The 13,287-nt window shown below is 47.3% G+C and overlaps 2 protein-coding genes across 2 annotated transcripts; one reads left to right on the top strand and one right to left on the bottom strand.

The window, feature by feature from the left end:
- Positions 1-1,572: 1,572 nt before the first annotated feature.
- N7466_002153 (UPF0676 protein) lies at positions 1,573-2,796 on the bottom strand (the record flags this gene model as incomplete). Its single annotated transcript, XM_057161551.1, has 1 exon — positions 1,573-2,796. One exon carries the CDS (start codon positions 2,794-2,796, stop codon positions 1,573-1,575), a length of 1,224 nt encoding a protein of 407 aa, XP_057024836.1.
- Positions 2,797-4,702: 1,906 nt separating this feature from the next.
- Positions 4,703-13,135, top strand: N7466_002154 (acetyl-CoA synthetase-like protein; the record flags this gene model as incomplete). The annotated part of the gene is made up of 1 exon (XM_057161552.1): positions 4,703-13,135. One exon carries the CDS (start codon positions 4,703-4,705, stop codon positions 13,133-13,135), a length of 8,433 nt encoding a protein of 2,810 aa, XP_057024837.1.
- Positions 13,136-13,287: the final 152 nt, after the last annotated feature.

The following is a 13,287-nucleotide window of genomic DNA, read 5'->3' on the forward strand; positions in this document are numbered from 1 at the left end:
TCAGATCCGGTGTCGTAACACGCCAGAGCACGGACAGTAGGTCCCAGAGATCGCTCAACCGATCTACAGACAGTGGTGTCTCATAAGTATTTAAGTGGTGGTACTTTGACCAAGACCCACTTTTATGAAATAGTGTCTGGCAGAAACCTCGGTGAAAACCAAGTATTTGGATATAGGGGGGGTAGGATTATAAAAATCGCGCTTTTGTATGTGTTGGCTACTAGCGTGCAGGGTCACGCCCACCTATTATAGTAAGCGGTCAAAAGGGCGGTAAACCCCAAAAGATCCCTAAGTACCACCGCTTAAATACTTATGAGACACCACTGTACCTTTAATCAATCAATCAACTGATTCTATTGGACATATTCAGTACTAGCCAGTACCTCAATTCCTCATCCTGACAGAAAATGATATAGTTATTTACTTTAGTGAACTGTGTATGGTTTTGTCAGGTAAGTATGTTAATATTGAAATGAGGTCCATTGCAAAATGCTACCATGTTAGTGTGAAGTTTTTTTTGGGGATTCGGGCCTTTGCCGATCGGCAGACTGGGATATGGAATAGTGATCTTCAATGCGCCTTGACTCACTGACCTTGCAGCCTACATACTACTATTTACGTGCTTATTGCGGCTCATGGTGTCATTCCGATCACGGAACGAGGGGACGGTCCGACGGTCCGCAACTATGTACTTCTTGGCGAGATACGCCGAGGTGGATACACTCCACTCTTCTGGAGATCAAATCTCAAGTGCGCCGGACTTGTACTCATATTTCCCTCTTAACATACATGTTGCGCAATATGGCGTGATCGAACTAATTATTCTTGTTGGAGCGTGTAGGTTCCCAAGGTGCGAGGTACTTTACCCCGCGGGTCCCAGGTTTTCAGCGTGCGACTAGTCCGGAGATGGTAGTTAGATAGATAGTCAGGAAGTCAGGTCTGGAGGTATGAGTGAGAGTTTCTCTTTCCCTCCTTCTCTCCTTCCTTTCCTCTCCATCCCGCTTTACACAGAGAATTCCATTACTGTTTTCTCCGTGCCTTTTCTTTCTCGATCCACATTGTCCAGGGTAGACACATAGTGTGGCTCGAACAATTCTGGAGGCCCCAGGGTGAGATCCTCGACGAACGCACTGTTAAGGTGGCCAGCCTCAGTGTCCGTGATAGTTTCATACTGTACTTTGGCGTGGCGTCTGCTCAAAGGCCCCTCGAAGCTTTCTCTCGGCCAAGTTTTCGTCTTCCACCGAGCTGTTTATTGTGCCCAATGGTAGGTCTAGTCACGAGACCATCTCCAGTGTCTAGACTAATTCCATCGTGTACAATTTATCATACTTTCGGAAAGGAAACCTACTGGTATGTGGCCGAGGTTGCCTCCTTTTTTACTAAGGAAAGCAAACATGGATGTAATCCTACCAAATTATAGATACCGGTGCACTAGTAGTATCTAATGGCCTCACCTGGGCACATGGGTGCCGTTCGTTACAATATCTGAATCTTGGGACTCCGCAATGAATCAATGGTAGCAGTTTCGATTTTGTTTCGACTATCGATGACAGTGAAAACACGCGATTCATCTCACTTGAAATTTTGGTCTTTGAAACCCGCAATCAATTCGACAGTTCCTTGTTCATCTCGTTTCTTGTCGTACACGTGGGGGTTTAGCAGCATCTGCTGCTTGGCCAAGGTAAACTCGCCCATAGTAATAGGCCGTGTAAATCCTTCTTCCAATATAGCTTGATTTCTTTGGAGAACGGGAGATTGGGAAACCAAGGACCTCAAAATTGTGTCGTTATGAGGTCTGGCGAAATACAACAAGCCCATACGATCATAACCCCACTGATCCTGCGGGGGCGCGATAACTCGGTGAACGGAGGACTTGAAGTACCCTCCAGTCAGCAATGAGAGAATATCCGCCACATTAACCGTGACTGTGTCAGGGAGAGGCCGAACATATCGCCACTGGTTATCGTCCCCTAAAATTTGAAGCCCTGCGACAGGTTGTCGGAACAGCAGTGTGAGGCTCCCAAGGTCCGTATGGCCCTTTACTTGAGGGCCTTGAGTTTCTTCGTGCTCTTTTGGCGTGCGTCGGCAATATTTCATGTAGCGATAATGATCGTCGGATAGCTTTTCGTAGCTGTGTAGTCTCGCTAGCAATTCATCATCCGAGAACTCAAGCAGAACGCCGAAAAGAACCATCAGAGGGAGGACAATGTGCTCGTGTAGATGCTTAGAGAAGCTCTCGATTTCAGCAATATGCCTCTCAATTAGTGGAGGGTGAGCATATTTCCCAGCAAAGTCAGGGGTGAATTTAGGAATGTTGTAGGCCTCAATGTTGTCGCCATGGTTATTCTCAGCCACGCTGCCATCGGCACGGTAGCCTCCCCAGCGATATCCATTGTAATCCCCTTTGCTGTAGTCCACTGAATATTTATGTTTCTCTTCGAAAGGAAGATCGAAAAGAGCCTTGGCTATGGTTAACTGCCGGTCGATTTGGTTTTGCGTGAGTCCAAAATTTTTAACATAGAAGAACCCAACACGATGTACTGCGTGTGACAGCTGGGCAGCCAACGACTGTTTGCCTCCTGTTCTTGCTAGTTCAGAAAGGTCAAGAGTCACGAGGTCAGACCATTGCAAGTCTTCAGCTGACTCGGGTGGGTGAACATAAGGCTGCAAATTTTCGAAAGCCATAGGGTCTTGGTTCCCCTGCTGCTGGGAACCATCAAGGGTAGGGACAGTCTTCAAAACCTCGGCGGTATTTATAATTGACAGAGGGGTCAAAGAATCAATAGTCACAGACATCTTTTTCGCAATTGAATTGGAAGAGACAAAGAAGAGTTTGAAGCAATTGATGGAAATTTGGACTTGTGATGTGACTGTAATGCGAATCCCGAGAAACCATTTGTAGATAGCCATCTAAGGCTAGGGAACCTCGGGAGGTAATACAAATGTTTCTTGGACACACACGCTCTTCTAAGGTTGACTACTAAATTGTAACTTCCGTAGGAACCTCCCGGATTAGGCAATGTCTACGTCGGCTATATCCTGAGACTTCTTCCTCTGAAACCAAATTTCGGATTACGCGTAAGCCGCCTAAACTCTTTGGTTGTTTTCTCGTTTCAATTTTACTGGATTTCCGGTGCCAGAAAAAAGTACTAAGTTGCCTAGTTGAGACTTTTTCTAATGACTAGTCTCCATATTAATTCACTGTCCTTGATATTTTTCCCGTATAGACTGCAGTGGAGAAAATGTCAGGATAAGGAATATCCGTACGAACTAGTACTTGGCATGTCCAATAAGATAGGATGGTTGATTGATGTCTTGGTTACCGAACTAATATCGAGTTTCCTGCGGTACTCGTACTGAGTCGTACAAATAGGCGGTGGGGTCGAGTACATGCTGAATAATCCTGCCCCGAAAGAGTGCTAGTTAGTGGTATTCTCAACTTCACAGAAAACAATCTGTGCAAAGTATTACATATCGACCCTAGTTGGTATTGTGACGGTTTGACTGTACTTTATTTTAGGCTGGTCTGGCAGCCAGAGTTATGATCCACACGCCGTCACAACCTTGGAAGCGCTATCAGATTTACTTATGGTCTTTCTTATAGAATTAATTAGGGCGAAACCAAGCTCTGACTCCTCGACCCTGATACCTGGGGTTATTTTGAGGTCGCTATCGAGCCTGTATTTGGTACTTCCTGTTGTTTTGAATTTCCTGGCCTAGCAGTTTCTCGTCTGCACACTAGTTATGTGTCTGTTACGATTCTGTGGTAATCTTTGAAGATCCACAAAGCATACTCGCTTTCTAGACCTTTTGCGCATGTTGTGATATGATTCCAAAATAATGTAAGTTTTTGCAATAATCACGAATACAAATTACAGGGGTGCTCGGGCACCTGGCGTCCCCGGGGCCCTCATTTGAAACTTCGTATTGTTACCGCCTGTATTTGTTACCAATTGTAACTTCCAAGATTTCGAGGCTGTATACGCAGAGCATAAAAATCATGAGCCGCAGCGGAAATATGACCTGAGTGCATATAAGTCCCTAAGCTAAAACAAAATGCAGCAGAAAATTGTCAATTCTAATTTTAAAAAATTCCGGTATGGGAATTTCCAGCGTTGGGGGCAAGTTTCAAGTTTTCATCATCTCATCTCGCGTCATGGTCATATGAAGTTCTGTCTACATTCCCAGGAGCGTACGAAGTAGATGTGGAGTTGATTAAATAAATGAAGCAACGAGGATTTGCCTCGTCTCTGCGTGGCCGGACTAGCGTGGTTGTATCGGTGATCCTCTTCGTCTTTGTGCATCAACAATTACCCACAGCCCTGTTCTGTATGATCTTGCCGAGCACAATACTTTCTCATTTGGCAGCTCAAACAGTATGGACTATTGGCCATAACGTGACGAGATATGAAATACCTATACGTATTTTCAGGTAAACCCACATACTGGAGACGCCATGCAGGTAGCAAGCAGATTTGCCCATTTTTGGAATTAGCTTCATGGAGTAGATAGTATTGATTATTCATATTTCCGTTACGTTATAGACGATAATACCCCTGTGGCTCTGAAAAAACTGTTTTCCTAATTTGCGTCGGGAGAATCGAATTTCCTCTTATCAAGAAAAGAGCAATTCAACGGTATCATAAGCAAATCAGAAGAAAAACCTCAAGAGCTTCCACTCAATTGAGAGCCCATAACAGCCATGTCTGATGCTGACTTCAATTTCGTTTTTCCGAATCCAGCAGCTGTGGCAAAAGATGGCGGATCAGCCCCTAGTATCATCCATGCAGCCTGGGCGCTGCTGGTAGGCTCCCACACAGACCAGTCTACTGTTCGATTCTCTATCAAGGAAGAACAAGGGTCAAAAATGCACCATACACAGTGCGATACAGGGCTGGTGCAGAGCCCTCGCCTGGTCGAGTATGAGCTTGACTGGGACCAAATCGTCTCGAACATTGTCGAATATTTGGAGGGGAAAGTCTCGACACTTCCTGCACCACCCGTGGACAATTTGAAGCTGCCATCTAATGTTCTCCTTGATAAACAGAGAATAGCTCCGTTTCAATTCGCCTTGATTCATCGACTAGATTCCACATTTGGGTCTAACATCGATAATTTCTTCTGGGAAGAGACGTTGCAGAATGACAATTACGCCGTCAAAGTACAATGGCAGACGCAGGTCAAGGAGGTGGCGGTTCGAATCCATGTCAGGGAGGGTCTCTCTGATGTCTTGTCAGCCGCCAGACTCGCGGCCCAATTGGAGTACATTCTGCAGCAAGTTTCTGACTGGCCGCTGGCAGGAATGCGACTTGCAAACATCCAAGCTGCGAGTAAAGAGGACATTGATCAGATTTGGATGTGGAATTCCAATGTCCCTGAAAAGCATGATGGCTGTATTCATGAATTGATTCAGGCAAGAGCGAGCATGAGTCCGAAGGCCCCTGCTATATGCGCCTGGGATGGAGACATGTCTTATCAGGAGCTGGACAGGTTTTCCTCGATACTAGCATCCAAGATCCTTGAATTTGGAGTCACTTTGGGTGACGCAATTCCGATTTGTATTGAGAAATCACGCTTGATGCCCCTGGCGACTTTGGCAGTCATGAAGGCAGGAGCTGCTTGTGTGGCATTGGATGTGGATCAACCTCAAAAGCGACTCAAAGCTATCACGAGCAAAATCGAGCCTCGTATTATTATGACCTCTCCTGAAAATGCCTCGTTGGCTAAAGAACTTGCGGAAGGAAAGCCTGTGGTAGAAGTGAGAGTTGATCTGGAGGACAAGCTGTACATCGATGAATGCCGACTACCCTGTGTGCAGCCTTCGGATATTGCCTATATAACCTTCACCTCAGGAAGCACTGGGACTCCTAAAGGATCGATGATTAGCCATAGCAATGTGTGCAGTGGGATCAAGCTTCAGGCAGCAGAACTGAATTTCACGGAGTCATCGCGAGTATTGGATCTCGCCCCCTATTGTTTCGATCTGGCCTGGACCAACATGCTCAATACGTTGTGTATGGGAGGCTGTCTCTGTGTACCAAAAATTCAAGACTGCCAGACTGATCTTTCAGCTACGATTGAGAAATTCGAGGCAAACATGATGAACATCACCAGCTCTGCCTTGCGTCTCGTACGACCAGATACTACCGGGCTACAAACAATTCTTTTATCTGGTGAACCAGCGGACGAAGATGTCGTGGCCATATGGGCGCCCCGTGTTAAGTTGTTCAATACATATGGCTCGGCCGAGTGCCCTTCGAAAGGGGTATTCACTGCGATTTCAATATATCAGAAAGGAAAGACTCCAATTGGCAAAGGTCGAGCCACAAACACCTGGATTGTCAATCACCACAGCGGGAGCGGGCTGTGTGGCATCGGTATGATTGGAGAGCTTTGGGTCGAGGGGCCGATTGTTGGTCAAGGCTACTGGATGGATCCAGCGCAGACTGCCAAGGTGTTTGTGGAGGACCCTACGTGGGCTCTGGAAGGAAGCTCTGTGCATCAGGGTCGTCAATCTCGGTTCTACAAGACAGGGGACCTTGTTCAGTATAATGCGGATGGGTCGCTGTTTTTTGTCGGACGGAAAGACCAAATGGTCAAGATCCGAGGACAGCGCGTTGAACTGGGAGAGGTTGAACATTGCATTCGTCAATATTTGCAAGCCACCGAGCTCAATGCCCTAACGGAGGCTTTGTGTGAGTTGGTTCTTCCACTCTCTGAGAAAAGAGCACAGCGGCACCTGTTAGTGTCATATTTCGTCATTGATGAAGCTCCCATTGACGTTCTTCGCCCGTTGATAAGAGATCTTCATGCGCATTTGACCAGGAAGTTGCCACCATACATGGTTCCCTCTCTATACATACCAATGCCACGACTTCCTCGAACGGCAACGGGCAAATTGGACCGCCGCAAGATACGTGCAGATGATAACGCGCTGACCCTGCTTGAATTGAGCGCGCGTGACCCGAGGCACAAGAACTCGAAACGGGATCCAGAAACAGAGATGGAAAACCTACTGAAAGAGTTATGGTCCACAGTGCTTGATATTGATCAATTTGCCATCAGTACACTGGACAGTTTCTTACTGCTGGGAGGAGATTCCATCGCAGCGATTCAACTGGTTGGGGCTGCTCGTGAAAAGGGCTTCTCAGTAACAGTTGAGGACATCTTCCGTTACCCAGAGCTTGAGAGATTGGCCAGGCTTCTTGGACATGCAGAGACCATATCGGAAGAAACTATCCCACAGTTCTCCCTATTGCCGAACGATATCGCGCTAGAAAAGATGATCCAAACATGTGCAAGTATCTGTGATGTAGGTATTGAGATGGTCGAGGATATCCTTCCATGTACACCGACTCAGGAAGCGTTCATGGCCATCACATCACGAAGGGACGATGTGGATTCCTTAATTACCTATTCCTTTGTCCTTCCCGCTTCTCTAGATCTGACCCGATTTTCTCGGGCGTTGGAGGAGGTTGTTGATAGCAATCCAATTCTGCGGACACGCATAGTTGATGCTCAAGGCTTGGGACTTTTGCAGGTCGTGGTCAATGACCAATCGAAGTTTTTAACCGCAGGATGTGTCAGAAGTTCTCTCAAGGGGCAGAGAGCCCAAAAACGAGGGGGTTTTGGAGAACGATTGAATGAATTCGACATTATTGTGGAGAAGAAGAAGACTTTCTTCATCTGGGCTGTTCACCACGCCGTATACGATGCCTGGTCGCAATCGCTGATCCTTGATCAAATCGAGAGATTATATCTGGGGCACAGTGAGAGGAAGCTCTGTTCAATGAAGACGCCGCTGTATTTTCAAAGAGGGTTGGATGACCAGTCAGCCAAAAGGTTTTGGCAAGCTCAGTTGGAAAGATGCGCCCGGCCTCCTTTTCCTCTCAATACTGCCTCCCTTGGCTACCATCCAACCTCCAGCCATTCTCACCTCCATCTTATTCCACATATGTCCTGGTCAGATTCTGGGTTTACGGTGGCGACAATGATTCGGGCAGCATGGGCAATGACGCTATCTCGTTATGTCGGTTCAGGTGACGTTGTATTTGCAGCGACGGTGACTGGTCGCCAAGCTTCAGTCCCAGGCATCGAGAAAGTGGCTGCCCCCACAGTGTGCACTGTACCTGTTCGGGTGGAAATTAATCCACTTGATTCTATCCATGCTCTTCTGACAAATGTGCAGCAGCAAGCAGTGGACATGGCTTCATATGAGCACACTGGGCTACACAAAATCAGTCGCATGATTGATGACGTGGATTTATCCCAAGCAATGGAGACTCTTTTGGTGATTCAAGCGCAAGATGCCCTAACAGGCGATCTTTTCACGCCATCGGCATATAGTGGCTCCACAGGTGGCAGTGAGCTGGCCGTTTTCAACACCTTTGCCATTATGCTGGAAACAAAACCTAGAGGGAAGGACGACTTATCCCTTTGTTTTCGATATGATGACAGCATCATTGCCCCCCAGCAAGTGACTCTCCTTGCTTCGCAGTTTGAGGCCATTCTCTGCCAATTCAGGAGCGCTAACCCGACTGACGTGATATCTCAGCTGAATTTTACGAGTGAGAATGACCAAAGTCTTATCTGGAAGTGGAACTCGCAAGTTCTCAGTCCGATAAATCAGACTGTTCACAGTATTGTTCACCAAGCTACTCGTCATTTACCTCCGTCTACCGAGGCGATTTGTGCTTGGGATGGGATGGTCACTTATGGTGAGCTTCAACACTATTCTGATAATCTGGCAATGGCTCTCTCATGTCGGCAAATTGGACAAGGGGATCATGTCATGATTTGCTTAGAGAAGTCCAAGTGGATGCCTGTGGCCATGCTAGGTGTAATGAAGGCTGGAGGGGTCGCTGTTGCACTTGACGTCACCCAACCAATGGAGCGTCTTTCCACTATTGCTCACCAAGTGAGACCTCTCTTGATCCTTACTTCATACGAGTCCAAGAATATTGCAACAAATCTTCTGGATCGAAAGCCATTGATCATCTCAGAAAACACCATGAGCAATGATTGTCCTGATGGAGTTTGCCTGCCAGCTGTCCAGCCGTCCAATGCGTTATTTATTGTCTTCACGTCTGGAACGACCGGCATACCCAAAGGAGTCGTGATTACCCATTCAAACTTCTGCAGCGCAATCAAGTACCACGCGAAGATGTCTCGTCTGAACGAAAGTTCGCGTGTTTTTGACTTTGCTTCACATGCTTTTGATGGTGCGTGGGTCAATGTCCTTCAAACTCTGCATGCTGGGGGCTGTGTTTGTATTCCTTCAGAGCATGAGAGGCGTAATGACCTAGGAGCTGCCATCCGACGAACAGAGGCAAACTTCACATACTTGCCTCCATCCCTGCTACGATTTCTGGACCCATCCTGTGTCCCAACCCTGAAAACAGTTTTCATGGTTGGAGAAGCTGTTCCAGAAGACCTGCGGGCAAAATGGCGGAAAGCATGCCATGTCGGCGTTGCTTATGGTCCAGCTGAATGTACTGTGACTAGCACCATGACAGATTCGCTGAATCCACCAGACATTCATCATAGCATAGGTGTCGGTGTAGGTGTCAATACTTGGATTGTTGATCCTCTGCACCCGATGACGTCGCTTGCACCAATTGGCAGTGTGGGAGAGCTGTGGTTAGAAGGCCCCCTTGTAGGGCCTGGATATCTGAACAACCCGGCAGAAGATGCAAAGGCTTTTGTACAAGATCCTCAGTGGCTTCTCCAAGGATATGGCAGTCACCCTGGTCGATCTGGAAGGCTTTATAGGACAAGGGATTTGGTGAGGTATCACTGGGATGGATCTATTCGATTCGTTGGCAGACAAGATACTCAGATAAAATTACGCGGTCAGCGTATTGAGCTTGAAGAAGTTGAACATCATCTGAGAAAACATTTGGAGCCCTTGTATCGTGATGCCAGACTAGCTGTCGAAGTTATCGTCCCCGCTGGGACAACTACACATACCCTTGTTGCATTCGTCGAAACACCCGGGCCAATGGCCGGAGTGGCTGAGTCTGTTGATTCTTCTTGTGGCCTACTCGTCTCTTTGAACCAAGTGGGAGAGGAATTGCGAAAAATCATCCCCGGATACATGATACCGGCAGCATATATTCCAGTCGAGACACTCCCATTGAGCCCAAACGGCAAGTTGGATCGGTTGAAATTGAGGCATATGGGCACCCAATTCAGTTGGAAAGACTTACAGATGTTCACGGAGTCAGACAATCAGCACGAAAATTCTCGAATCCAGCCACCTAGTAGCCCAGTGATGGAAGAATTGCAAAGAATCTGGAGTGACGTTCTGAATATTCCCAAGCAAGATGTATCCATGGCAGTTTCCTTCACCCGCCAGGGAGGCGATTCAATTACCGCAATGCAAGTTGTCTCGCGCTGTAGGGTGCAATCAATTCAAATGACCGTCAGCAAGCTTCTTAGTGGCAAAACTATCGAACAGCTGGCGGCCAGCCGGGGGACGAAGGGTCAAGGCCCTCCCAGTATGGAGCAGCAAGCATCAGGTTCGCATGCATGGGCTTTATCTCCAGTACAGCAGATGTACTTTGAAATGTATCCAGAGGGTCTCAACCACTATAATCAGGCATTCATGTTGCGCCTCAGAAGAAAGATCAAAGCTCATGGGCTCCTTTTGGCCACCAAACAGATTGTGGCTCGCCATGGGATGCTGCGAGCACGATTCAGACAGCGTGATGATGGCTCTTGGGAACAGTATATCAAAGATATGACTGAAGATGCTTTCAGGTTTACTACTCAGGTGGTGGCAAGTGAAGAAGATCTCCGCTCACTGGCTAGCGAGGAGCAGAAGTTGATGAACATCCGCACAGGGCCTTTATTTTCAGTTGTCTTATTTTTAGTCACTAACACCAACGCCCAGTACGCTCTGTTCACCGCACACCACTTGGTGATTGATCTAGTATCATGGAGAGTTATATGGTATGATCTGGAGCAGTTACTACTGGGAAACCCAATCAGCCCTGCATCAAGTGTGTCATTTCAGACATGGTGCCATCTTCAAGCTGAGCAGACCAAATTTCTTCATCCACGGGATCTGCTACCCTTTGACCTCAAGGCCCCAGACTTGGGATACTGGGGTCTCACAATAGAGGATAATGTCCAAGACGGCTTCATCGTGGATCAAGTGGCATTCCCTCATGTATTGACTACAAGTCTGTTCAAACAGAGCAATCATGCCTTCCAGATTGCTCCAGTCGATATCATTTTGGGATCTTTACTGCATTCCTTCCAGACTGCTTTTCACAACAGATCGGTTCCAACTGTATTTTTTGAAGGTCATGGGCGAGAACCGCTACTGAGCAATGATGCTTCTGAAGCGGTCGACCTTAGTGGAACAGTAGGCTGGTTTACCACTGTTCATCCACTGCAAGTATCGATGGATGCGACCACCTCGTTATTGGACGTCATTCACCGTGTTCGGCTGGTCAGGGATAGCGTTCTTTGCAGAGGACAGCCGTATTTCTCATCCAGCTATGCAGGTTCGGGGGGGCAGAGATGCTTCCAAGCTCACAAAGGTGTTGAAATTCTTTTCAATTACATGGGTGCCTATCAACAGCTAGAGGCTGTGGAAAGCGTGTTTGAACGATACAATTCTGAAGAGGTACCCAATCAGGTGGCCTCGCAGACAAAGCGAGTCGGTGTCATTGAAACAAGTGCTTGGGTGCATCAAGGAGAGTTGTTTTTCAGATTTGAGCGCCACAAGCGACTCAAGGGGATGCAAGACCAATTTGACCTTTGGATTGATACTTTTGCAGAAAGTCTCGAGTCCGCCATTCGCCAGCTGCAAAACAGCAACAAAATACTGTTTGGCATTCAATCACCAAGCTTGTTCAATATTGACCAATTTCTCATTGCGCAAGGGCTCACTGTCGATGACATAGAGGCTGTGCATCCATGCAGCGCTACTCAAAGACACATGCTTGAAGCTCAAGCTGTACAGGGTCCCGGCATTTATGTGATCTCTCTGCAGTTCAAAGTCAATTTTTTTCCCGATGAAGGCTCTTCTCAAGGAGCCCTACAGAGTGCGTGGGGCATCATTGTCGATCGCTATCAATCCCTGCGTACGATATTTCTACGAGAAACGCCATCAATAGCATCCCAGTTCATTCTGAAGCCTGCGGCATTCCAGAGACACAAATCCAGTCAGAATTGCCAAGTTTCCTCAGGTCAGCTTCCAGTGACACATGAAGTTACCATCGAGCCTACCAACTCCCATCTGCTGGTCACACTCGAAGTCAATCATGCAGTCATAGACAGGGTTTCTATGAACCACATCTTGGATGACTGGCAGGCCGTGTACTCCAAGATCTCACTTCCTCCTCTGTCTACCCAGTTCAACGATGTCATCCCCGAGATTTTACAGCTTGAACGGTCTGAGATGCCATCGATATTCTGGCGCAAGACTTTAGAGGTGGCAAAAGGCCCCTTCACGCTCCCAATTAACTCCAAGGTTCGGCAACATTCCCAGAATGCATGCAGTATAACGAGAAATTTCTCTCGGTTGCGAGACATCAAGTCGGTAGCACAAACCCATAATGCTACACCAACCTCTTTGCTCTATGCTGCTCTTGCAATCACGATGTGCTCTCAACTTAAGCAAGACCACGCTGGGTTTACGACTGTATCTATGGGCCGCAGCCAGCTCCCCCCTGGTTCTCAGAATTGCGTCGGCCCTTTCCTGACTCTCATTCCTTGCATTGTGGCTGATGTATCCAAGTCAAGCTCAGTTCACATACTGCAAGCCACTCATCAGCACATGTCTAGTGCATCAGAACATGAGCGAGTCGATATCCAAGCACTCGAGAGAGAAGTGGGGGAGACTCCTATTTTCAACATTGTGGTTAATTATCGCAAATTCTCAAAGCCTGAACCTAGGTCTTCCGCTCAATTATGCAAGTTCCAAACATTGGCATCTCGAGATTTGTGGACTTTCGATATTGTGTTGGGCGTGGAGGAAATCCACGACGAGCTGGTGATTTGTCTACAATGGTATGAAGGACGTCTACAGCGTGATGAGGCAGAACGATGGCTGGCTGCCTTACATGCTACATTGGATGAGTGTGTAGAGGATCTCTGCTTGGTGGATAGGCTCCGCCAGTAATCTATCAGGATATCGCTCTGTCTCTGTTGCAAAATCTTAGTAGTGTGTTTCGACACATGCGCTGTTTGACTTCGGCCTTTGAATTTATGGTGTTGGTGGGTAACCGATACTAATTTCAGACTAAAGCTGAACGGTGCCCTTAAGCTTATGAA

Source organism: Penicillium verhagenii (genome assembly GCF_028828195.1).
Source record: "Penicillium verhagenii strain IBT 33310 chromosome Unknown utg000003l_segment0_segment0, whole genome shotgun sequence".
Lineage (NCBI taxonomy): Eukaryota > Fungi > Ascomycota > Eurotiomycetes > Eurotiales > Aspergillaceae > Penicillium > Penicillium verhagenii.